The sequence below is a fragment of the Oncorhynchus gorbuscha genome, linkage group LG08 (genome assembly GCF_021184085.1).
Source record: "Oncorhynchus gorbuscha isolate QuinsamMale2020 ecotype Even-year linkage group LG08, OgorEven_v1.0, whole genome shotgun sequence".
In the NCBI taxonomy this organism is placed as follows: Eukaryota; Metazoa; Chordata; class Actinopteri; order Salmoniformes; family Salmonidae; genus Oncorhynchus; species Oncorhynchus gorbuscha.
The window spans coordinates 37,895,028-37,920,594 of record NC_060180.1 but is presented as its reverse complement, the minus strand read 5'-3'; the positions used below and the strand labels follow the sequence as shown (position 1 = coordinate 37,920,594).

Below are 25,567 nucleotides of genomic sequence, written 5' to 3'. Positions count from 1 at the left end.
CAGTAGGTCAAACCACTGGGATAAACTGAATTCAAAAACATAAATATCTTTCCTTAAAAGATATATATTTTTTTCCTTAAAATATATATTTTTTCTCCATAAAATATTATAATTTGTATTTTATTTTTTACAAATTACAACTGGAAAACTGACCCCAAAAAGATTAAATCAATTATTTTACTATAGCATTCATTCACAATTAGATCACATGTTTGTGTTGTCCAATTTATTTCATTATTTTGTCCAAACTGGCACATCATCCTCTACCAACTGGAGATTTTTGACAACCCCAAAATGATGTCATCTTAGTTCCTTGAAGTAGTGGACCAATTGGGAAATGACTAACTGAGCACTTACCTTCTTTATACCTGGGTTTCACTTGTGCTGAACCTCAATTACCACACTGCACTTCCTGTGTAGTGGAGTGATGATCTAGTGGCTAGCCTACACAGACTGGCGCTTTGCTGTTTGACTCAGACTGAGAAACTGTTACTTCTACCTTCACCTTTAGCAGCTTGTGCCCGTTTGGGTTATTTCCAGAACTGAAATGTCACTGACAGTGATGTTGAACTAAGGCCTTGTTCACCCTGCAGGCCTTAATGCTCAAATCAATGTCATTTTTCAAATCCATTTTGGACTACTGACTGTCCAAACAGCAAGTTACAAGTGACCAAATAGAATTTGTGTGTATTCAGACAGCATTCATTTGCTGACAAGGCTACGCTTGTTGTTATAATAACGATGAGTGTGTGCAGTGGGGTAGGCTGACTGGTGGTGGTGCTCAGGGTTCCTATCAGAAGTTATGTAGCAAGCTGTAGCAATGTTATGTAGCAATGTTCCCCAGTTGCTTTGAATGCTCAAAATCATAGGGTAAGAACACATTTAAAGCCTCAAAGGACAAGATGATCCAACTTTCAAAACGAGTCGCTAGTCACAGCAGTCAACTAGCGAGCTCGTCACAGCAGTCAACTAGCGAGCTAGTCACAGCAGTCAACTAGCGAGCTATAGTCACAGCAGTCAACTAGCGAGCTAGTCACAGCAGTCAACTAGCGAGCTCGTCACAGCAGTCAACTAGCAACTAGTCACAGCAGTCAACTAGCGAGCTCGTCACAGCAGTCAACTAGCAAGCTCGTCAAAGCAGTCAACTAGCTAGCTAGCCACAAAAGTAAACTAGCTAGCTGGGTACTATAGCTGTTCAGCTTTCTAGCACATTCACTAATTTGTTTGAACAATTCAGACTTCAGGAAAAATAACAGACTTGAATCGGATATCGGATATGAAAATAAATCGGATGAGAATCACTGCAAATGTGAACTTGGCTTAAGTGATAGATCATACAGTGCCTTCAGAAAGTATTCATACCCCTTGACCTATTCTACAGTTTGTTGTTAGTCTGAATACAAATGGATTAAATATTTTCTCTCACCCATCTACACACAATACCCCCTAATAAAGTGAAAACATGTTTTTAGACATTTTTGCAAATGTATTAAATGAAATACAAAAATCTAATTTACGTAAGCATTCCCACAAGAGTCTACTTTGTAGAAGCACCATTGGCAGCAATTCCAGCTGTGTGTCTTTCTGGTGACACAGCATTCCACACCTGGATTGTGGAACATTAGTCTATGATTCTTTTTTAAATTCAAGCCCTGTCAAATTGATTGTTGAGCATGGCTAATTAGGAAGGATATTTTTTAACTCATCTACCAATAGGTGCCCCCTTCTTTGCGAGGATTTGGAAAACCTCCCTGGTCTTTGAGGTGGAATCTGTGTTTGAAATACTCGACTGAGGAACAATACAGGTAATTGTATGTGTGGGGTATAGAGATGAGGTAATTGTTCAAAAATACCTGTTAAAGGAGAGCCACAGTCGGTGCAACATGTGCAAGAAAGCATTTAGCTCAAAACATCGTTTTATCCATTGTGTTTTATACTTGATATCGCTTCTCACCAATAAAAGTTGTATTTATCACCAGAAGAGATCTAAAGGATTGAGTAACCAGTACCATATTTTTTTTTAATCCAACTAATGCAGGAAGGAATATAACATTTCACATGGTTGAATTTATTTTTATTTTTAAGATATGCTAGTTTTCCATGTATGCTAGTCATTTACAGTAGATAACTGAATCTGTCACAGCAGTCAGCACTGCCTATTTGGCAAAGACCTTTAACAAAAATGCCATAAAAGTTAACAGTAACCTAAACAAGGACATTGACAAAACAGGGCTCAAAAGTATATTTATTGTAAAAAATACATATAAAACCAATTTTGAGACATACAAAAGACTGGAGCTTAGAAACAGTCAAATGAACAGACAAAGACCAAGCCAGTTTGAATTGCAATACATATTTACACTTTAATAAATAAACATAATTGTTCTATTATACCAAAGAGAAGGCAGATTGTCCATATCTTGGGATGCAGATATCGCTGTGGTGACAAACATTCTCATTGAATATATCAGCATAACCGTCACAAAGCTCCGCGTCTAGGAGGAACAGAACCCTGTGATTAAACGCCAAGAATGCACATAGAAAATATCATCCCTGGAGAATAGTTATGCTTTTGTATTTGTAAAAATTGAGGTATTGCACCACACAGTAAAAAGGGAGAATAGTAATGTAACATTTGGGGCTTCAGATTGTCCAGATTTTTACTGACAACCCCTCCTCCTCCTCTTCAAAGTACACAACATAATTATTCATCATATTCACCACACAAAAAAAGTACATTTAGGGCTTATGATCAATTCCTCTTTTTCACACACATCCCTTCCCACGGTTTCAGTTACACAGACATACATCATTTTGGCGTAATAGTTTCTTTTTTGAAGTGGAAAGAGTAACATGCACAGGGCTGGCAGGGCACAACACGTCGTAGCACCTCAGCGAGTGCAGGATGTGGTGCAACAACTCAGGGAGATCATCCAATAGGAATGCTGAACAGGATTGATCCTCATGCTGGTCTACAGCAGTCCGCCTGTGCTTTGATAAACTCACTGTAGCGTCACCACAGATCCCCAGACTAGACTACACCATAGGAGCCTGGACAGACACAAACCTCTCACCAGGCAAAGGCAGCCAACACAGGCAACGGTAGCTTGTTTAACACATATGGTAATAATACAATGTCTAAAAATCCTCTTATGGGGAAGGGTGGTGGCTTAATACAACAAATCCCCCCCATCAGATGTTCATTGCCTCCAGCAATGGGAATCATGGGATAGGCGAGGCAGATGCCTCATGGCGTAATCATGCCCTAAAATACATCATCCCTCACATTGACATGAACACAGCCAGATGGCCAGACAAGTGCACAGGGCCTGGTCCAATATTCCGGACTACACCCCAGACAGAGCGAGAGAGGCAGGGGGAGACACCACCACATGTCTTCAGCACGACAGGACGGGTTGGTCTCACTGAGACGAGGGCCAAGTCATCGTAGCAGTATGGTTTTTAATCACACTGCTTTAGGAACAAAGTAGCACTATGGTCGTTCCACCTTCGTTCCTAAGGTGGAACGACCATAGTGCTACTTTGTTCCTAAAGCAGAGGAAAGAGGGTAGACATCAACCATCATTGATTGTTCTAAAATCATTTCTGTTAGAAACATAAGATTAGCATTTATGCAACATATTTTTGAAAGCTAACTGATTGCATCCAAATTGGGCATTTTAATATATAGGATTCATATAATATTTATTCAATATAGAACCTAACATCTGAATTGGGCCACACTTTCTTCAAACAATGAGTTAGACATGAGGAATCCAAAGGAATGGTCAAAAGCCAGGCACTGACCCCCCACACCAGTCCCAACCCAACAAGTATATACAGTGCCTTTGGAAAGTATTCAGACCCCTTGACTTTCTCCGCATTTTGTTAGGTTACAGCCTTATTCAAAAATGTATGAAAAATGTTTCCCCTCAATCTACACACAATACCCCATAATGACAAAGCAAACATTTTTTGTGGAAATATTCCACTTACACAAGTGTTCAGACCATTTACTCAATACTTTGTTGAAGCACCTTTAGCAGTGATTACAGCCTCAAGTCTTCTTGGGTATGACACTACAAGCTTGGCACACCTGTATTTGGGAAGCTTCTCTCATTCTTCTCTGCAGATGCTCTCAAGCTCTGTCAGGTTGGATGGGAAGCATTGCTGCACAGCTATTTTCAGATCTCTCCAGAGATGTTTGATCGGGTTCAAGTCCCGGCTCTGGCTGGGCCACTCAAGGATATTCAGAGACTTGTCCAGAAGCAACTCCTGTATTGTCTTGGCTATGTGCTTAGGGTCATTGTCATATTGGAAGGTGAACCTTCTCCCCAGTCTGAGGTACTGAGCACTCTGAAGCAGGTTTTCAACAAGGATCTCTGATGTACTTCGTTCCGTTCATTTTTGCCTTGAACCTGACTGGTCTCCCAGTCCCTGCCGCTGAAAAACATTCCCACAGCATGATCCTGCCACCACCATGCTTCAACGTAGGGATGGTGCCAGGTTTCCTCCAGATGTGATGCTTGGCATTCAGGTTAAAGAGTTCAATCTTGTTTCACATGGTCTGAGAGTCTTTAGGTGCCTTTTGGCAAACTCCAAGCAGGCTGTTATGTACCTTTTACTAAAGAAATGCATACATCTGTCCACTCTACCATAAGGGCTTGATTGGTGGAGTGCTGCAGAGATGGTTGACCTTCTGGAAGGTTCTCCCATCTCCACAGAAAAACTCTGGAGCTCTGTCAGAGTGACCATCGGGTTCTTGGTCACTTCCCTGACCAAGGCCCTCTCCCTGATTGCTCAGTTTGGCCAGGCAGCAAGCTCTAGGAAGAGTCTTGGTGATAGCAAACTTCTTCCATTTAAGAATGATGGAGGCTACTGTGTTCTTGGGGACCTTGAATGCTGCAGACATTCTTTGGTACCCTTCCCCAGATCTGTGCCTCGACACAATCCTGTCTTGGAACTCTTCGTACAATTCCTTTGACATCATGGCTTGGTTTTTGCTCTGACATGCACGATCAACTGTGGAACCTTATATAGACAGGTGTGTGCTTTTCCAAATCATGTCCAATTGATTGGAATCCATCTGTGTTAAATTCAATTAAGTAGTAGAAACATCAATGGAAACAGGCTGCACCTGAGCTCAATTTCCAGTCTTATAGCAAAGGGTCTGAATACGTATGTAAGTTAGTTATCTGTTGACACATTTTCTTTTGCAATTTAAAAAAATAATAATACTGTTTTCGCCATTTCATTAAAGGGTATTGAGTGTAGATTTATGAGGATTTAATTTTTTAAAATCCATTTTAGAATAAGGCTGTAACGAAACAAAAATGTGGAAAAAGTCAAGGGATCTGAATACTTTCCGAAGGCACTGTAGTATCAGTTCTCTGTGACAGACAAGCAGTGTCAGGAACTCTTATCGGTTACTAACTACAGAAACAATTTCTGAACAATCTGAGATGTTGGGTGTCATGGCTTGCTGAAATGACATGTAACAACGCTAGGGTTAAAACAAATCTCACCCAGAGGGTATAAGGGCACTAAGAACACACACACACACCTCTCATTTACACAGCCAGTGAGAAGTCTGCAGTTCGCCTCTGCTGTCCAGAGTCGGGCGCTGTCATCCAGGACATTGACTGTCCACACCGCTCACACACACACACACAACTGTTGTTACTAAATTAGCAACTGTGGTTCAGTCAAGCACACCTTATCTAAGAAGTGCTCAGCCTTGGGGTAAGAAGTGCTCAGTATGGGCATAACACCAGTACTATGGCCTAGGAAATGCCAACAACCTACTGTAGTTGCGGTAAAAGGCGCTAACACAGTGGGTTCAGCACCAACCAACATCATCCGCTTTTAACTCCACAATCAACTCACACCCACCATCCCTCTCCTGAAATGTATCATGGCGACAATAGAAAACCACCTACAATCAATACTACTACAGCAACCCCATCCACAAAATAAAGACCTGCTTTCCAACATCGGGCTATAAAAAAAAACAATGCATTGCAATATTTAAGCATGAACAGTTAACATTTTCAGAGCTGAGTTGTTTTTTTTTATGGACAGAAACATTTATTCACTGGAACGCGAATCTCTGCCCAATATTGTTTTGCTGCATCATAAGACAAAAATGACCTATCCCATATGGAAAAGTCCACATTAGGGGAAGAGGAATGCATGGGACAACAGAAACACACATTTTTCCTCGCCTCCTCGAGTTAAAAAAGGACTTTCACGGGACTGTCAACCTTGTATGATAATATATCGATTTACCATTTTTCTGGAGTGCAGCAGTTTATCGTTTGGGCTATGTTCACAGAGGAGAGGTGGCTGTCTATTCCAGCGGTAGTTATAGTGGTCTGAGTTGAGATCAAACGGACTGAACCAGCTCAAATGGACTGAACCAGGTCGAAGAGAAAAAAAGTGGTCTGCGGTCGCATCCTTGTGGGGCTGTGTCTGGGTCAGTAAAATTAGGAGGCTTGCCTCTGGTATTTTTCATTGACATCCTTGTGGGGCTGTGTCTGGTTCAGTAAAATTAGGAGGCTTGCCTCTGGTATTTTTCATTGGCATAATATATTTGCTGCAATTATAGAAACATTGCAGTCTCCTGTGGGGAAAAAAGTACATCAAATATTTATACTTTCCTCACACTTGGAATGTAACTCTTCCTATTTCACATAATATTTTGTCCACACTAACTTCTGCCCTGTTGGCTAGTGTGACATCATGGGGTTGGAACTAAATGGAGTCATGAACACGTACGTACCCGAGTCAGGTGTGTCCCTGAGCAGGACATGTGACCCATGAGTCAATCAAAAGGGTGTTCGGGACAGCATGGCTTCACCTTGGACCAGGAGTCTATACAGCTGGACAGAGAAAGAGAGAGACAAAGACATGTAATGAGACATACAGAAATGGAATGGCTGTTTTCCCTTTTGATTATCACTTATTCTGGACCATGCAGAACACATGTATTACAGCAGTTTAAGTTCCATAATTCAATCCCATCTGCGGTCCCAGGGTGGGACTTAACCCGGACCATGGTGCAGGCAGCTGACTGACTCACTGTGAGACAGCCAGATTAGAAACACTGGTTGTGGTTACTGTATTTCTTTCAAAAGGAGGTTCACACCTTAAAATACCTCTTAGTCAAACAGAGGTGAATGACTTGCGATAAGGTTCGGTCATTCTGGTAAAGAAAATAAGGTTATAGCCGCTCACTGCTTGACGCTCCCGCAAGTGTTCTTCAAAATCAAAAAGCAAATAAAAATGTGAAACGCTTAATTATGGGCCATTTCCAACAATGCAGAGAGGAAAAATAGAAAAATAAAAAGAGGAATAAATAATACCTTGGCTATACATTGAGTATACCAAACATTAATAACAAACATTAGGAACACCTTCCTAATATTGAGTTGCACCCCCCTCCCCCTTTTTGCCCTCAGAACAGCCTCAAGTTGTCTGACATGGACTCTAAAACATGAATAAAGTGTTCCACAGGGATGCTGGCCCATGTACACACGGGAAACTGTTGAGCGTGAAAAACCCAGCAGCGTTGAAGTTCTTGACACTAAAAATATTTTGCCTCCCATACACCCTCTGAATGGCACAAACACACACACAATCCACATCTCAATTGTCCCGAGGCTTAAAAATCCTTCTTTAAGCAGTCTCCTTCCCTTCATCTACACTGATTGAAGTGAATTTACAAGTGACGTCAATAAGGGATCATAGTTTTCACCTGGATTCACCAGGTCAGTCTGTCATGTTCTTAATGTTTTGTATACTCCGTATATGCATGGGGTACTGTATACTGAATAAAAAACTAAAGCAACATGTAAGGTGTTGGTGCCATATTTCATGAGCTGAAATAAAAGATCGCAGAAAATGTTCCATATGCACAAAAAGGTTATTTCTCTCATATTTTCTACAATAATTAGTGAGCATTTCTCCTTTGCCAAGATATCCATCCATCTGACAGGTGTGGCATATCAAGTGGCTGATTAAACAGCATGATCATTACACTGTGTGCTGGGGACAATAAATGGCCACTCATATGTGCAGATTTGTCACACAACACAATGCCACAAATGTCTCAAGTTGAAGGTGCAATTGGCATGCTGACTACAGGAACGTCAACCAGAGCTGTTGCTAGAGAATTTAATGTTCCTTTCTCTACCATAAGCCGCCGACAATGTCATTTTAGAGAATTTGGCAGTACGTCCAACCAACTTTACAACCGCAGACCACGTGTAAGCATGCCAGCCCAGGACCTCCACATCCCGCTTCTTCACCTGCGGGATCATCTGAGACCAGCCAGCAGGACAGCTGATGATGTCCTAGCTCCCCAGCGGGTGGGCCTGGCTCCCAAGTGGGTGGGCCTTTACCCTCCCTGGCCCATCCATGGATGCGCTCCTGTGCAGTCATGTGAAATCCATAGATTAGGTCCTAATGAATTTATTTCAATTGACTAATTTCCTTCTATGAACTGTAACTCAGTAAAATTGTTAATTGTTGCATTTATATTTTAGTTCAGTATACATACAGGAAGGGGCAAAGTGACAGGAAACAGGATAGATAATTAGTAGTAGCAGCAGCATATGTGAAGATTTAAGAGTTAGAGCAAAGGGGGTCAATGCAGATAACCAAATAGCTACTCGGACTAACTATTTAGCAGACTTATGGCTTGGGGGGGTAGAAGCTGTTCAGGGTCCTGTTGGTTCCTGACTTGGTGCATCGGTACCACTTTCCATGCCGTGGCAGAGAAAACTGTCTATGACTTGGATGGTTGGAGTCTTTGATACATTTTAGGATCTTCCTCTGACACCGCCTGGTATAGACTGGATTGCAGGGAGCTCAGCCCCAGTGATGTACACTGCCGTAAGTACTACCCTCTAGCGCTTTGTGGTCAGATGCCAAGCAGTTGCAGAGATGCAGTCAGTCAAGATGCTTTTAACTGTGCAGCTGTATAACCTTTTGATGATCTGAGGGCCATTGACAAATCTTTTCAACCTCTTCACGACTGTGCTGGTGTGGGTGGACCATGTTTAATTCCTTATGCTGGGCATACACTATACAACTTCTAAAATCTTAAAATTGTCCATTCTTTAATTCTGTCCATTCTCAACCCCAGGTCGTGGGTGCTCACAGTACACGATAATTCCCTAGTTGATCCTGCCGACACGCAAACAGGGAGTTGCTTTATAAAAGTGTGCAAATTATTATGTGCAGAAAAATAAAAAAAATGTTTAAAAAAATTAAGATACGGAAGTGAAGAAATAGACCCACAAATGGTTGGGCCGACGTGGACAATCTGGACCTATATTCTCGAGGGAAATGGAGGTGAAAACATTTCATATTGAAAAAGGCAGCTGCATTCTCTCCACGGCTCCACCAATCTGTCATAATTAAGGCTAAACCATGCTTATTTCTACAATCTCTCCTTTAAAATCTGATTTTAAACCTAACCTTAACTATACTGATAATTTAAGGTTAAGCAAAAGGTTTAGGTCTTTATGAATTTTTACGATATAGAACATTTTGACTGTGGCAACTAGTGACAATCTGCGCGTTGTTGTTGCTTTCTTCTTCGCCATCATTGTTTTGGTCTCACATGTTGAGTGGTCCTTGGCTATTAGCTGCAGTCCTTGTCCAATCACGTTGAGGCACCGCTCATACTACAAGATGGACAACCAAAATTTGACACTTCAGAACATTTTCTGGACAACAAAAGGTTGTTGTCCTGGCACCACACTGCCAGATCATGACCTCTTCCCTATAGGCCGTCTCATCATCGTTGGTGATCAGGCCTACCACAGTCTTGTCGTCAACAAACTTAATGAGGGTGTTGGAGTCGTGTGTGGCCATGCAGTCATGGGTGAACAGGGAGTACAGGAGGGGACTAAGCATGCACCCTGAGGGGCCCCCGTATTGAGAGTCAGCGTGGCGGATGTGTTGTTGCCTACCCCCTACCTATCACCTGGGGGGCAGCGCGCCAGGAAGTCCAGGATCCAGTTGCAGAGGGAGGTGTTCAGTCCCAGGGTCCTGAGCTTAGTGATGAGCTTGGAGGGTACTATGGTGTTGAACGCTGAGCAGTAGTCAATGAACAACGTTCTCAATTCTTAAATTATTCAATGGAGCTTTTAGTGATATCAAAGATGACTTGTGGGAGAAAAACATTACATGATTTCTTTTCGCAGTAAGCAGTGACAAAATAACCATGTAATTTCACACGGAAGGCATATTACTAAATGAGAGTTCCAAAGAATGCAACTCATGATTGCATCACAACTCTTTGCACAGATCTGTGCTTGGTTCCCCCTTTGTCTCCTGGGCCACATGTACAGTGCTTTCAGAAACTATTCACCACTCCTTGACTTTTTCCACATTTTGAGATTTTGTGTCACTGGCCTATACACAATAACCCATAATGTCAAAGTGGAATTATGTTTTTAGAAATGTTTTCAAATTATTTAAAAATGAAAAGCTGAAATGTCTTCAGTCAATAAGTATTCAACCCCTTTGTTATGGTGAGCCTAAATACGTTCAGGAGTAAACATTTGCTTAACAAGTCGCATAGACTCACTCTGTGCAATAATAGTGTTTAACATGATTTTTGAATGACTACTTCATCTCTGTACCCCAAACATACAGATGTAAGTCGCTTTGGATAAAAGCGTCTGCTAAATGGCATATATTATTATTATTATTATAATTGTAAGGTCCCTCACTCAAGCAGTGAATTTCAAACATGTTCAATCACAAAGACCACACTATTGGTAAATGGCACAAAAAAAACAAATGTTGAATACCCCTTTGAGCATGGTGAAGTTATTATTTACACTTTGGATGGTGTATCAATACACCCAGTCACTACAAAGATACAGGCGTCCTTCCTAACTCAGTTGCTGGAGAGGAAGGAAACCACTCAGGGGATTTCACCATGAGGCCAATGGTGACTATAAAACAATTACAGAGTTTAATGGCTGTGATAGGAGAAAGCTGATAATGGATCAACAATACTAACCTAAGTGTACAGATTCAAACAATTACAAAACATGCATCCTGTTTCTAATAAGGCACTAAAGTAATACTGCAAAAAAGGTGGCAAAGAAATGTACCTTTTGTCCTGAATACAAAGCGTTATGTTTGGGACAAATCCAACACGTCACAGAGTACCACTTCATATTTTCAAGCATAGTAGTGGCTGCATCATGTTATGAGTATGCTCGTCATCGGCAAGGACTAGGGAGCTTTTTTTTTAGGATAATAAGAAACGGAATAGAGCTAAGCACAGGCAAAATCCTAGAGGAAAACCTGGTTCAGTCTGCTTTCCAACGAACAAATTCACATTTCAGCAGGACAAAAAACACAAGGTCAAATATACACTGGAGTAAGCTTATCAAGATGGTGCCAAAATAGCCAGCGTGAAACAGGGTCAAGAACAATGCATAGAATCTTCACTGTCCAATCACAAAAGCTGCACTTTCACTTACTTTGCATATGCTTGTGATTCGTTCTGCACGCAATTTTGACAAGTACATGTATACTATGGTTCACAAGACTGTCTGATTCGCGCCTGTCTCAGTGGACTAATCCATTGCGGAGGCCACGGGGATGGCACATTCCATCACTAAGACATGTGATACTGAAATTGTATATGGTTATATTATGGAAAAATAACGGTGCAACACTATAAAATCTAATATTTTATAACAAATGCGCTTTCTCCCGCATTGGATAAGTTAGTGGTTTGTGGTTCTGAAACAATATTCAGTGCGCAGTAGAATTGGCGCCTTCCCCTATGTTGCTATGTGCAAAATAGCTAAATTAACCAGCATATTGGGATTGAGAACAATGCGATGGAGGCAGCAGCGGAGACGAGGAAAAAGCCCTGGCCTTAGCTTAATTGAATATTGAGGAGACAGGAAACCCCAACTTAATTAGGCTTATAATCAATAGCCTAACTGCTAAATGTGCTTGACTTTATAAATCCTCCATATACATCTACAGAACTAAGACAGATATTGCTTCTGTTGCCTGTTTGTTTAATACCCTACTGATTCTGTGAGCACCAAGCCTCATGCTTGGTAGGCAGTCATTGCAAATAAGGATTGGTTCTTAACTGACTTGCCTAGTTACAACAGCAAAATTTTGGAAAAAGCAATTTCACAGATTCGGTTGCTTTATCATTTATTTTGTTAGAACAGACTGGTATTACTTATAAATGTATTGTTTACACTGTTCCAAACAGGCAGAACAATAATATTGTGATCTAACAGCACCTGTTTGTTACACATATGCACGCAGCACTCGCTCCTATACCCTCCTTTTTCTTGATCTCCTTATTGTTATTATTACAATTATTATAATTACCATTATAGTAATAAGTAGTCGTTATCATTGGTAGGCTTTGTATAGTAGCCTTGTATAACCACCATCGAGCTGCAGGCCTAAGAGAGGGTACTGTTTGATCTTAAAATCACAACTTACTTAAACCTACATTTCAATATACAGGCTACTGTATCAATCAATCATTCATTCATTCGTCCATGCCATCACACAGCATATGCTTTGAAATGCAAATCAAGCATTTTAGTTTTAAAATTAACCAAAGGGCGCTATAAATAATTAGCCTAAATGATACAAACTGCAATGCACGAACGCATGCAATTGTTTTTAGGTCTGCTGTAATAAAGGCTTTATAGATCTTTTGTCCCCGTTAGAAAAGACTCCTCGGTACACTTATTTATTTTGTGTTGTTTACACGGTTTCAAATGGTCTGAAAAAATACACACAATACTCACGCAACCCTTGCTCCTATACCTTCCTTTTTCAAATGCCAAATGTTTTCCACAGACCTGACTTCCTCTTTCCCTCCTGAGCCACCAGTAAACATTTGCCTGTTTCCGAGTTTCTCTTTCACTTCCTCCACATACATTTTGCTGTCATGTGTTACTGTGTTTAGAGTTTGCTATAACAAATGCATTGTTGTAATTATGATGGGCTATAGGTCAGGCCCTATTGGTCACATGCATGCAATGCTTACATGTTTCACGTAAAGAGAGCAAGGGTTGAGGGAGTGTTTCTCCAAATTAGGGATTTTGGTAACCAAACTTCTCAGTCAGAAACAAGTAAAAAAACGAAATGGCTGAAATGTTGCAGCTTCAGCACGGACAGCACAATAAACCCTTGCTCTGCTGTGGTTCCTTTTCTCTGCAGTAGACCCTTCTCCTTTCTTCCTGTGCCAATCTAATTATCCTAAACCTACTGTCACGTTACCAGGAGGCTGCATAACAGTGAATTTGCAAAGTCTACTCAGACTGGTCTGTGCTCTAACTATAACAGGCGATGAAACAATGCATCAACATTGCTCTCTGCTCGAATGTAACAAATGTACAACTCTGACAGAACACTCATCAGGGTCTGGGTCTGCATCCCGCTCGCCATCACGTCAAACTTTGATTTGAAAAAAAAACAGATGGAATAGACACGAGTGAAGAGAAGGTGAGAAGCAGGTGAGTGAGGGCTGATAGGGTCTGCGGGATATGGCTCGCATGAAAGTATAGTGGATATTATTGGACCTGCACATACAAGAGACAAGTGACTGGTGCTTAAATGTATAAACAAAACTGACTTCATAAACATTTCATAACAGGCACAAGCAGAATCTTTAGATTGGTAGGGGTGAAAAAGTCGTTGATATCATATGAAAACGGTACTCTAAAAATGTTGGTATCATAACTATCATGAGGTTTTGGTACGATGATATTACCATCGTACAGATATACCGTGCAACACTAATGTCCGGCCTATTGGGCCAAAATCAATGATAGACCATTGTATAGATAATAGAACGAAAATGAACTAAACTTTTAAAAGATCAGATTTCTGGTTTGTTTATTTTGCTAAAAGGACATACTTTTCCAGCTACCCACCTCGTTCCTTTCTGCTAGCATGTGCACGTTTGTTCACCCAACCTAGAATACCTCAATCAAATGTCAACCGCATTACCGCCCAAGAGAATTCTCTTCGGTCATCGTCACAGCCGTATATATTCCCCCCCAAGCCGATACCGCGAAGGCTCTCAGGGAACTACACCGCATATCCCGAGGCAGCATTTATTGTAGCTGGGTAGTTAACACATTGCCTGCAGTACTCAAGCTTCAAAAACTCAACCATTGTTACACTCCCTTTCGGAATGGCTACAAGGCCCTCCCCCACCCTCCCTTTGGCAAATCAGATCACAACTCCATTCTGCACCCCCTTCCTATAGGCAGAAACGCAAACAGGAAGTACCATGCAAAGGTCTACTCAACGCTGGTCTGACCAATCAGAATCCATGCTTCAATATTGTTTTGATTACGCGGACTGGGGTATGTTCCGGGTTACCTCTGAGAATAACATTGACACGGTGACTGAGGTCATCAGGAAGTGTATAGGGGATGCTGTTCGCACTGTGATGATTAAAACCTATCCAAACGCAAAAACGTGGATAAATCTAAAATATCGAACCACTGCATTTAACCACAGCAAGGTGACTGGGAATATGGTTGAATAGAAACAGTCCAAGTAAGGCATTCAAAAAGGCAAAACGTCAGTACAGAAACAAAATGGAGTCACAATTCAGCGGCTCAGACATGAGATGTATGTGGCAGGGACTCCAGACAATCACGGATTATAAAGGGAAAACCAGCCACGTCGCTGATACCGACGTCTTGCTCCTGGACAGCTAAACATGTTCTGCGACCGCTTTGAGGATAACGCCGTGCCGCAAACACGGGCCACTTCCCAAGGACTGAGCTCTCGTTCTCCCTGGCCAACACGAGTAAGACATTTAAGCATGTTAACCATCGCAAGGCTGCTGGCCCAGAATGCATTCCTAGCCACGTCCTCAGAGCATGTGCAGACCAGCTGGCTGGAGTATTTACGGACATATTCAATATCGTCCTATCCCAGTCTGCTGTCCCCACTTGCTTCAAAATGGCCAGCTTTGTTCCTGCACCCAAGAAAGCGAAGGTAACTGAACAAAATCACTATTGCCCCGTAGCACTCACTTCTGCCATCATGAAGTGTTCTTAGGGGCAAGTTTTTTTTTCTCCTCGGCTGAATGATCTGAATCTAGGATTACAGGGACTCTCCGCAACTATATTCAATGTGCGGGACAAAATTGAGGCTATGATTAAGAAGTTGGAGCTGTCTGCATTATCAAGTACAATATACAGATCTTTCCATCATTGTATGATTTTTTGTGTGCAAATGAACTCAAGCTTACAGACAATGGCAAACCATCGAATCCCCAAGCTGACATGGTAAAAATCTGTCGTTCTGCCCCTGAACAAGGCAGTTAACCCACTGTTTCCCGGTAGGCCATCGTTGCAAATAAGATTTTTTTCTGAAATGACTTTCCTAGTTAAATAAAAGTTTAAAAAAAATGTCAAATGTGATATAGCGAAGAACCCGAGTGAGTTGTGTGAGCAATTACACGGGTACTTTCCCGAAATGGATGACAACAACTGGATTAGTTATCCCTTTCATGCCCTGCCTCCAGTCCACGTACAGATATCTGAACAAGAGACTTATCGAAATTGCAACAAGCGGTTCTGTGAAAATGTCATTTAAATCAGATGCCACTGCCAGATTTCTGGATTGGGCTGCGCTCAGAGCTTTGTCTATTTCAACAGTATATCTTTGCCGAATATTAAAATACATTTCAGATCATGATCGAAAATAAATAAATTTGGCAAATTTGCCTTAGCAAATCACGCTGTTAAGACACTGATGCCCTTTGCAACCACGTACCTATGTGAGAGTGGGTTTTCGGCCCTCACTAGCATGAAAACTAAATACAGGCACAAACTGTGTGTGGAAAATGATTTAAGACAGACTCTCTCCAATACAACCCAACATTGCAGAGTTATGTGAATCCTTTCAAGCACACCCTTCTCATTAACCCGTGGTGAATTATTCACAATTTTCAATTAACAAATAAGGTTTTATGTGTAGAATGGTTAAATAAAGAGCACAATTATTGATTATTAATAAGAGCTGTCACTTCCCACGAGCCTGGTTGTGACAAAAAAAAGTATTGTATGTGGCAGGCTTACAATGATGGCAAAAAACAACATTTCAGAGTGCGCTGACTGACCCTGGTGATAGAGGGAAGGGTACGCAGCTGGAGGTTGAATGTTTGAAGGGGTACAGGACTATAAAAAGTTTGGGAACTACTGAGAAGGAAATCGGTCAATTTAAATAAATACATTAGGCCTTAATATGGCTATAGCAAAAGACGGGGAGCCTAAATGCATGCTGGGCCGGGCATGTCATGAACTGGTGAAGTGAGCACAACTGGAGGGGATGTGTTAACAAGGGCCTTATTGCTTTATATCATTGGTCACGTGGCTGAGATTGGCACAAGCACTGTCCATGACAAACTGTTCACACCCTTCTTGTTGGCGAAGAGAACATTTTGCAGGTTTACGCGCTTATTTCCTGCTATTCGACAACTTTTTGCCATGTCTTGTGTGTTCATGTGATATCTGAGTGACTCAAACACAACAAAATCAATGGGCTAAAAAAAAAACTAGCTAAATAACATTAGCTGAAATGGGCTAGTTGATCTAGACATTTCTGCCAAGTTACGAATAGCTCTTTTTTAGGTCTGCAATTACGAGAGGGAAAGTGACGATTTGAAAATTGCACCTCGTGCATTGTAATATTACAACTTTCAAGAGTAAGCCTGACTGAGCTCCTTAAAAAAAAATGTAAGTTTAGGAACCACTGGCCCAGGGTTTTGAGAAGTGTGAGTCCTTAGCCCTGAGCTCGAGCTTAGCCCATGTTAACAAAGGCTTGGTGAACACAGGATAAGCTAGCCCAGGGTCAGCCATAGCCTGGGGCTAAGATAGCCAGAGGTCGAGGTTAAAAACAACGCGTGTGAAAAGGCCTAGTGCCATTACCCCTTGTGGTAGACACATAGGCAGGCCAGCCGGGCAATGGTCTCTCCTTGCTGCAGCTCCTCCAGACAGATGGAACACTCACCGCTGTCCTTACTGAGCACGTCCGCTGAGAACACAACACACACACATCACAAACATGACAGTTAGACGTTAAAGTATCCTCACAAACCCAGGGGGGCAGGGAAGGGGCTTTTAACATACATACTTTCAACACACATTATGCCTGAACTTTCATATATGCTACTGTTTGTGTAATAGACTGTAAATATTATTATTTGGTGGGTGCTTACATTCATCCTATTTCAAACATGTACAAGTGTGTATTAATGTGTGTGATTTGGAAATGTGTTTTTTCCATATCCCTCTGAGAACAGGGTCACGGCCAGGGTCTGCCATTCAAAGGTAACCCTGGAGCAAATATGATTTAAGTGCCTTGCTCAAGAGCACAGACAGATTTTTCACCTTTGTCGGCTCGGAGATTTGAACTAGCAACATTACGGTTACTGGCTCAACGCTCTAACCGCTAGGCTACCTGCCACCACTATAACGCCACTGTTTTACCATCCAATGTCAACCCTTTCTCTGGGTGAATGTAAAGAGCCTCTTTTGTTTGTAACAAATGAAACAGGCCTCTGCTCTGAGTTTTTTTTGGTGCACTCATACCCACTGTTGTAAGGGAGAGACGGAGATGTGAGGCAGCTCAACAGGTGATTCTCAATCTTGCCCCCCGAGAAAGACTTGGAGCAGAACGGACAGCGGATATCTGTGGATGAGATGGCAAAGAACATGCACATGATTAACAACGAAACATTAGACAAACAAAGGAGGGGAGAAGATCAAATCAACTTGTCCATCATGCATGCCATGGGTCTTTAGTAGATGTTGACATTTGTGTGATCCGAGTATCATCCTGACAATGGTGAAGTCAGGTCAACTCAACTCATGATTCGTTTTCCAGTCATCATCATTCCACCAGAACAACATGCATAACTAGGAGTTCAGCCCCAGGGGTGGGACGACAAGGGGAAAGAGTGTGCCCAGTTGGATTCCATATCCCCTCCCTCCCTGGCCCTGCTGTCAGCTGTGCCCATGTGATTACTTTGACCCATTTCCTAGACTTGCTTGGGGGCTGGATTAATGGCGCGTGGGAAAATAAATCCAAAGCTTGGTTTGGGTAGGGGTCTCACTGACATACAACCACTTCTGTCCATCTGTCTGATTAATAATGTAGGCCTACACTGAGATTCTTCCTTGTCAGTCAGGACCTGGCCATATGTGAAAGCTTCTTTAAAAAAAATAGCTGTGGATTGTTTCGTAGGCCTATGACTATAAGGAAAGCTTTTTTTAATTTTGATAAATTCCCCATTACATGCCACCAGTAGTACATGCGCAGTTAATCCCTGTAATTTGGTTACATCAATTTCTGTTCCTGCATGTATAAATTACAGTCATTTACCGATCTCATTCTCAGAGTGGAAATGTTGTTTGTAGAGTTCACAACCTGCTACACAATCTGAAACTAGTTTTGGTTAATTTCATAACCATAATTGACGAGTTGTCCATTTTTTTCATTGTCTTTTGTTTGGAGTGGTCCATGTGACCAATGAGCATGTGTCTAGTTTCTCTGTCCTGTTAATGTTGAGGGAGCGTGGGCGCCTGAGCACATCTAGAAATACCTGGCCTGCTGCACAGCAATGTAGGAAAGTCAAAGTATTTTTTATTTTATTTTTTACATCCATTGCGAACAACAATATAAAGCTATTAATACTTTAGTTCCTCACTGGAGGTTATTTGAAAAATCTTTCCAACAATCTCCCCCTTGATAATCACCAAGCCTCAGTGTTTAAGAGCAAAATGTAATGTGGTGATCTCATACAGCGCAATTGGAAAGTATTCAGACCACTTGACTCTTTCCACATTGTTACGTTACAGCCTTGTTCTAAAATTGATTAAATCGTTTTTTCCCCTCAACAATCTACACAATACCCCATAATGACAAAGCAAAAAAAGTTTAGAAATGTTTGTAAATGTCTTAAAAAATAAAAAACTGATATACCTTATTTACATAAGTATTCAGGCCATTTGCTATGAGACTCGACATTGAGCTCAGGTGCATCCTGTTTCCATTGATCATCCTTGAAAATGTTTGTACCACTTGATTGGAGTCCATCTGTGGTAAATTCAAGTCATTGGACATGATTTGGAAAGAAACACCTATCTATATAAGGTCCCACAGTTGACAGTGCATGTCAGAGCAAAGACCAAGCCATGAGGTCGAAGGAATTGTCCGTAGAGTTCCGAGACAGGATTGAGTCCCAGATCTAGGGAAGGGTACCAAAAAATGTCTGCAGCATTGAAGGTCTCCAAGAAGTGGCCCCCATCATTCTTAAATGGTAGAAGTTTAGAATCAACAAGACTCCTAGAGCTGGCCGCCTGGCCAAACTGAGAAATCGGGGAGAAGGGCCTTGATCAGGGAGGTGACCATGAACCAGATGATCACTCTGACAGAGCTCCAGAGTTCCTCTGTGGAGATGGGAGAACCTCCCAGAAGGACAACCATTTCTGCAGCACTCCACCAATTTATGGTAGAGTGGCCAGACGGAAGCCATTCCTCAGTAAAAGGCACATGACAGCCCGCTTGGAGTTTGCCAAAATGTCGCTAAAGGACTAACAGACCATGAGAAACAAGATTCTCTGGTCTGATGAATCAAGATTGAACTCTTTGGCCTGAATGCCAAGCGTCACGTCTGGAGGAAACCTGGTACCTTCCCTACGGTGAAGCATGGTGGTGGCAGCATCATGCTGTGGGGATATTTTTCAGGGGGAGGTAGACTAGTCAGGATCGAGGGAAAGATGAACAGAGAAAAGTAGAGAGATTCTTGATGGGAACCTACTCCAGTGCGCTCAGGACCTCAGTGGTCCTTCTGTAGCTCAGTTGGTAGAGCATGGCGCTTGTAACGCCAGGGTAGTGGGTTCGATCCCCGGGACCACCCATACGTAGAATGTATGCACACATGACTGTAAGTCGCTTTGGATAAAAGCGTCTGCTAAATGGCATATATTATTATTATTAAATAGGGGCGAATGTTCACCTTCCAACAGGACAACGACCCTAAGCAAACAGCCAAGACAAACGCAGGAGTGGCTTCAGAACTAGTCTCTGAATGCCCTTGAGTGGCCCAGCCAGAGCCCGGACTTGAACCCAATCGAACACCGCTGGAGACCTGAAAATAGCTGTGCATCTAACCTGACAGAGCTTGAGAGGAACTTGAGAGGAACTGCAGAGAGGAATGCAAGAAACTCCCCAAATACAGGTGTGCCAAGTTTATAGCGTTAGGGTCTGAATACTTATGGAAATGTACTATTGTTTTAATATTTGTTTACATTTGCAAAAATGTCAACCTGTTTTTGCTTGGTCAAACATTGAGTCACCATCAGTCGATTCTTGTAAAAATGGCAATTCTGAAAATGTTTGTCCTGTACAACAGTGGTCCTTCTGCAGGGTGCTGAAATTCATACTTCTAATAAAAACTATTAGCAAACTTTTACTGGGAAGGCACTAGCATAAACTAACATTAACCCCTGCCCAAAACTTAAGCATAACCCTTACCATAACCCTTACCATAACCATTTAAAATGTAAACTTCCATTGCGTAGGGGCATCCCAATCATCCCATCCTCTGTCTCTAACTACAGAAAACATTTCAGCACAATCTGAGATGGTGGGAGTCAATTCCCTTTCTTGTGCTTTTTGAGGTGGAACGACGCAGCAGCCTGATTATCACAACTTAATACAATGGGTTCAGCTGTAAGTCAAGTAGCCTGTATGCATGAGAGAAAAATCACCCCTCCAAGAATGCCGTTTCAGTAGTAAGTCTGACCAATTTGTGTCACGTCTCACATATTAGCTATAACAGATGTTTGCGCCCAAGCCAATTAACGTTGCTACCTAGGGTACATTTGTGTTTTTGTTCACACTGACTGACTGCCTAAATGATGCCGTGTACAGGATTTAAATCTGCCAAAAGTGAATAGCAACTGCAACTTAATAAAGCAATACATAAAAAACACAAAAAGGGTTGTCACCATGTCGGTTGTTGACACGGTAGAGGCCAATCCAAGCCTCCGACGCCGGGCGTTGATTGATGCCTCTCATTCGTGCGGATCTTGCGCTGACGTTGCGCCAGTTAGAGTGTCGATTGCCGGGTAAACGTTCAGAGAAAGTGCGGTGAGACACGCGGCCTGTCTCCTCTCCAGGCAGATGTTCCCCGTTGACAGCACCCTCGGGACTGCTATTACCGTCTTCCTCGCGCTTGCATTCGCTGTTGTCTTCCGCTGGTGATGACTGGCTGATGGATGGGTGGCTGTTGTGGTCGGCGGGGCTTCCAACGGCACTCGCCTGTTGCCCTATGTCCGAATCGCTGCCCTCCTCCGATCGGCTAGGGTTAGTCTCCGAATCGTCAAAACTCCCCGAAAAGTCTATTTTAAGACTGGCGGGCCTATTGCAGCGGGGTCGTCGATAGGAATCCCGCTTTATGCCATCTTTGACGAAAGCCGAAGACACTGGGTCCTCTTGTAAACGACTAGCTCTTGTCCCCATCTCTTTCGTTTTTTACCCACAAAACAGGAGATTTAGCTAAAAATGTGATATTTTCGAAATGTCTATTTAAATTCTTACCACGATCTCTTAAACTATCTTCGTTCTATAAATAGAGTATTGTCAAACGGTTCCTTTCCTGTTTCTGAATCGTCTCTTCTCTCCACATTTAATTTTCTTTGACATCCCTCACGTCTGACTGCTTTTGGTTACCAGCGGAAGTGAATTCAGTTTCATCTTCTTCTTCTTCTTTGGGTTTAATTGCGAACTACGCGCAAAAAAAGGTGTATCGTCGCCACCAACTGGATGGTTGTGAAGAAATTCACAAAAGAAAAGTACATTCCATTATGGGAAAGAGAACCTTGTAATTAATCCACACAAACTTCAAAATAATTTACAAAAATAAATAATATATATTCCCACTCCTTCAGACAATTCAAAACTTTAAATCCCCTGCTCAGGCTCTGGGGCCTGAGAGTGTGGCACTGCATGAGCCAATACTCCAATAGCTCCTCAGATGTATTTTAATCCCAAAGGGGAACATCAGTGATGTCAATCTATTTTTTTTCCAACTTGCACAGTACCATTCATCACCATTGCTATAAAAGCCGATAACCATATGATCCATCATACGAACATCGACCACTCCAAAATTATTCTTTAGTATATCAATGTCAACTTCTTCCGGCACTCCAGACATTACTCTTTTGACATGTGCCCTGCTCCGTAGCTCAATGCACGACCCAGGATAATCATCAACTTGAGTGAGGCCCAACACACATTCCCTCTGATCAGCACAAACACAATAAATCAAAACATGCACACTTCTCGTGATCTTCACAGATGGTACTTTACCCAAAACTTTCATACCAAGGTAAAGACAGTTTCAAGTTGGATATTCAACTGATATTCATGCTTTCAAACCACTTGAGTCACAGACTCCAAATAAGTGTCATGATGTTGGAAAAATTGCACACAACATTGCACAGGTCTTATTTTCACGATTTGGACATTAATTCGCTTTCCAAAGCTAATACACATGTGGAAATGTGAGCAGCATTTTGTATTTTGCTGACCAACTGGCAGGTGTCTTCACTGACATTTTCAACATGTCCCTGATTGAGTCTGTAATACCAACATGTTTCAAGCAGATCACCATAGTCCCTGTGCCCAAGAACACAAAGACAACCTGCCTAAATGACCACAGACCCGTAGCACTCACGTCCATGAAGTGCTTTGAAAGGCTGGTCATGGCTCACATCAACACCATTATCCCAGGAACCCTAGACCCTCTCCCATTTGCATACCACCCAAACAGATCCACATGTGATGCCATCTCTATTGCACTCCACACTGCCCTTTCCCACCTGGACAAAAGGAACACTTATTTGAGAATGCTATTCATTGACTACAGCTCAGCGTTAAACACCATAGTACCCTCAAAGCTCATCACTAAGCTAAGGATCCTGGGACTAAACGCCTCCCTCTGCAACTGGATCCTGGACTTCCTGATGGGCCGACCCCAGGTGGTGAGGGTAGGTAGCAACACATCTGCTACGCTGATCCTCAACACTGGAGCACCTCAGGGGTGCGTGCTCAGTCCCCTCCTGTACTCCCTGTTCACCCATGACTGCATGGCCAGGCATGACTCCAACACCATCATTAAGTTTGCAGACGACACAACAGTGGTAGTCCTGATCGCCGACAATGACAAGACAGCCTATAGGGAGGAGGTCAGATACCTGGCCGGCTGGTGCAAGAATAAGAATGTAACCAAGACTATGGAGATGATTGTGGACTACAGGAAAAGGAGGACCAAGCACGCCCCCATTCTCATCGACAGGGCTCATCGACAGGGCTGTAGTGGAGCAGGTTGAGAGCTTCAAGTTCCTTGAACAACAAACGAGAATGGTCCAAACACACCAAGACAGTCGTGAAGAGGGCACAACAATGCCTATGTCTGTTTATCAAATATGCATAGTCACTTTAACTATACATTCATGTACATACTACCTTAATTGGGCTGACCAACCAGTGCTCCCGCACATTGGCCAACCGGGCTATATGCATTGTGTCCTGCCACCCACCCCCTGCCAACCCCTCTTTTACACTACTGATACTCTCTGTTAATCATATATGCATAGTCACTTTACTACCTCAATCAGCCTGACTAACCGGTGTCTGTATGTAGCCTCGCTACTTTTATAGCCTCGCTATTGTACATAGCCTGTCTTTTTTTTGTGTGTGTGAATTTTACCCCCTTTTTCTTCCCAATTTCGTGATATCCAATTGTTAGTAGCTACTATCTTGTCTCATCGCTACAACTCCCGTACTGGCTTGGAGTTTGAAAGTTGTGCATCCTCAGATACACAACCCAACCAAGCTGCACTGCTTCTTAACACAGCGCGCATCCAACCCAAGCCAGGCACACCAATGTGTCGGAGGAAACACCGTGCACCTGGCAACCTTGGCTAGCGTGCACTGCTCCCGGCCCGCCACAGGAGTCGCTGGTGCGCGATGAGACAAGGATATCCCTACCGGCCAAACCCTCCCTAACCCGGATGACGCTAGGCCAATTGTGCGTTGCCCTATGGACCTCCCGGTCCCGGTCGCAGCCGGTTATGACAGAGCCTGGGCGCGAACCTAGAGTCTCTGGTGACACAGCTGGTGCTGCAGTACAGCGCCCTTAACCACTGCACAACCCAGGAGGCCTTTGTTTTATTTCTTTACTTACCTATTGTTCAACTTATACTTTTTTTGCACTTGTAAGTAAGAATTTCACTCTAAGGTGAATACAACACCTGTTGTATTCGGCGCACGTGACAAATAAACTTTGATATGATATTCCTAGATTAATTAGTTAAGGAGCGTAAACAAAGTACAAACTTTTTTTGAATTCAAATTTTAATAGCTCCTTGGTCATGTGACCTACTGACCTCAACCAAGGTTCAGAATGTCCACTGACTACCCTTCTGTATTGCATACCCTTTAGTTTGTCCATTTTCATATCACTCAATTTTACATGATTTTTTTCCAAATGTACCATTTAAATAGCTCCTTGGTCATGTGACCTACTGACTTCAAACAAGGTTCAGAATGTACATTCAGTGGGCTTACACATTGCACACCCTTTAGTTTGTCCATTATCATCTCACACATTTTTACATTCATTTGTCAACTTTCTAATTTCAATAGCTCCTTGGTCGTGTGACCTACTGTCCCCAACCAAGGTTCAGAATGTCCACGGACTACCCTTCTATATTGCACACCCTTTAGTTTGTCCATTTTCATCTCGCACGGTTGTACATATTTTTTTTAACATGTTTAATTTCAATAGTTCCCTGGGTCATGTGACATTACATCCCTCAAACTACTTTCAGAATATCCACTGACTAGCCTTATACATGGCACACCCTTTTGTTTATCCATTTTTATCTCACATGATTTTACATTAATTGCCTGCTCTGATTCCCTGAAGGACAGTGTCACTCACACACCTATTCACTTGGGTCTTCTCCCTGGGGCCTTCCTGACCTCCAGGCATGCCCCCATTGACCTGGTGATTCCAGGCCTCTAGTGTGAGATGGAAATGGACAAACTGAAGGGTGTGCAATGTGTAGGCCCACTGAGTACATTTTGAACCTTGTTTGAGTCAAGTAGGTCACATGACCAGGGAGCTATTGAAATTAAAATGTTTGAAAAATTAATGTAAACGTGTGAGATGAAAATGGACAAACTAAAAGGGTGTGCAATGTGCAGGAACACTGAGAGTAAATTCTGAACCTTGTTTTAGGTCAGCAGTTCACATGACCAAGGATATATTGAAATTCAAAAGTTTTCAAAATTACAGTAAAATCATGTGAGATGAAAATGGACAAAATAAAGGGTGTGCAATGTTTAGGCCCACTGAGGGGACATTCTGAACCTTGTTTGAGGTCAGTAGGTCACACGACCAAGGAGCTATAGAAATTTACAATTTTGAAAAATTCATGTCAAATCA

At 42.3% G+C, this 25,567-nt stretch overlaps 1 protein-coding gene across 2 annotated transcripts; it reads right to left on the bottom strand.

Annotated features, from left to right (window-relative positions):
* Positions 1-2,227: 2,227 nt before the first annotated feature.
* LOC124041605 (E3 ubiquitin-protein ligase znrf1-like) lies at positions 2,228-21,783 on the bottom strand. 2 transcript variants are annotated; one of them, XM_046359372.1, is made up of 5 exons: positions 21,057-21,783; positions 17,638-17,733; positions 16,971-17,076; positions 6,782-6,881; positions 2,228-2,495 (listed from the first exon to the last, which is right to left on the bottom strand). In XM_046359372.1, the coding sequence occupies exons 1-4, from the start codon at positions 21,568-21,570 to the stop codon at positions 6,824-6,826; spliced, it is 774 nt and encodes a 257-aa protein (XP_046215328.1). In that variant the 5' UTR covers positions 21,571-21,783; the 3' UTR covers positions 2,228-2,495; positions 6,782-6,823. The 2 variants fall into 2 exon arrangements, with proteins under 2 accessions (XP_046215328.1, XP_046215327.1); XM_046359371.1 differs by lacking the exon at positions 2,228-2,495 and adding an exon at positions 4,979-6,622.
* Positions 21,784-25,567: the final 3,784 nt, after the last annotated feature.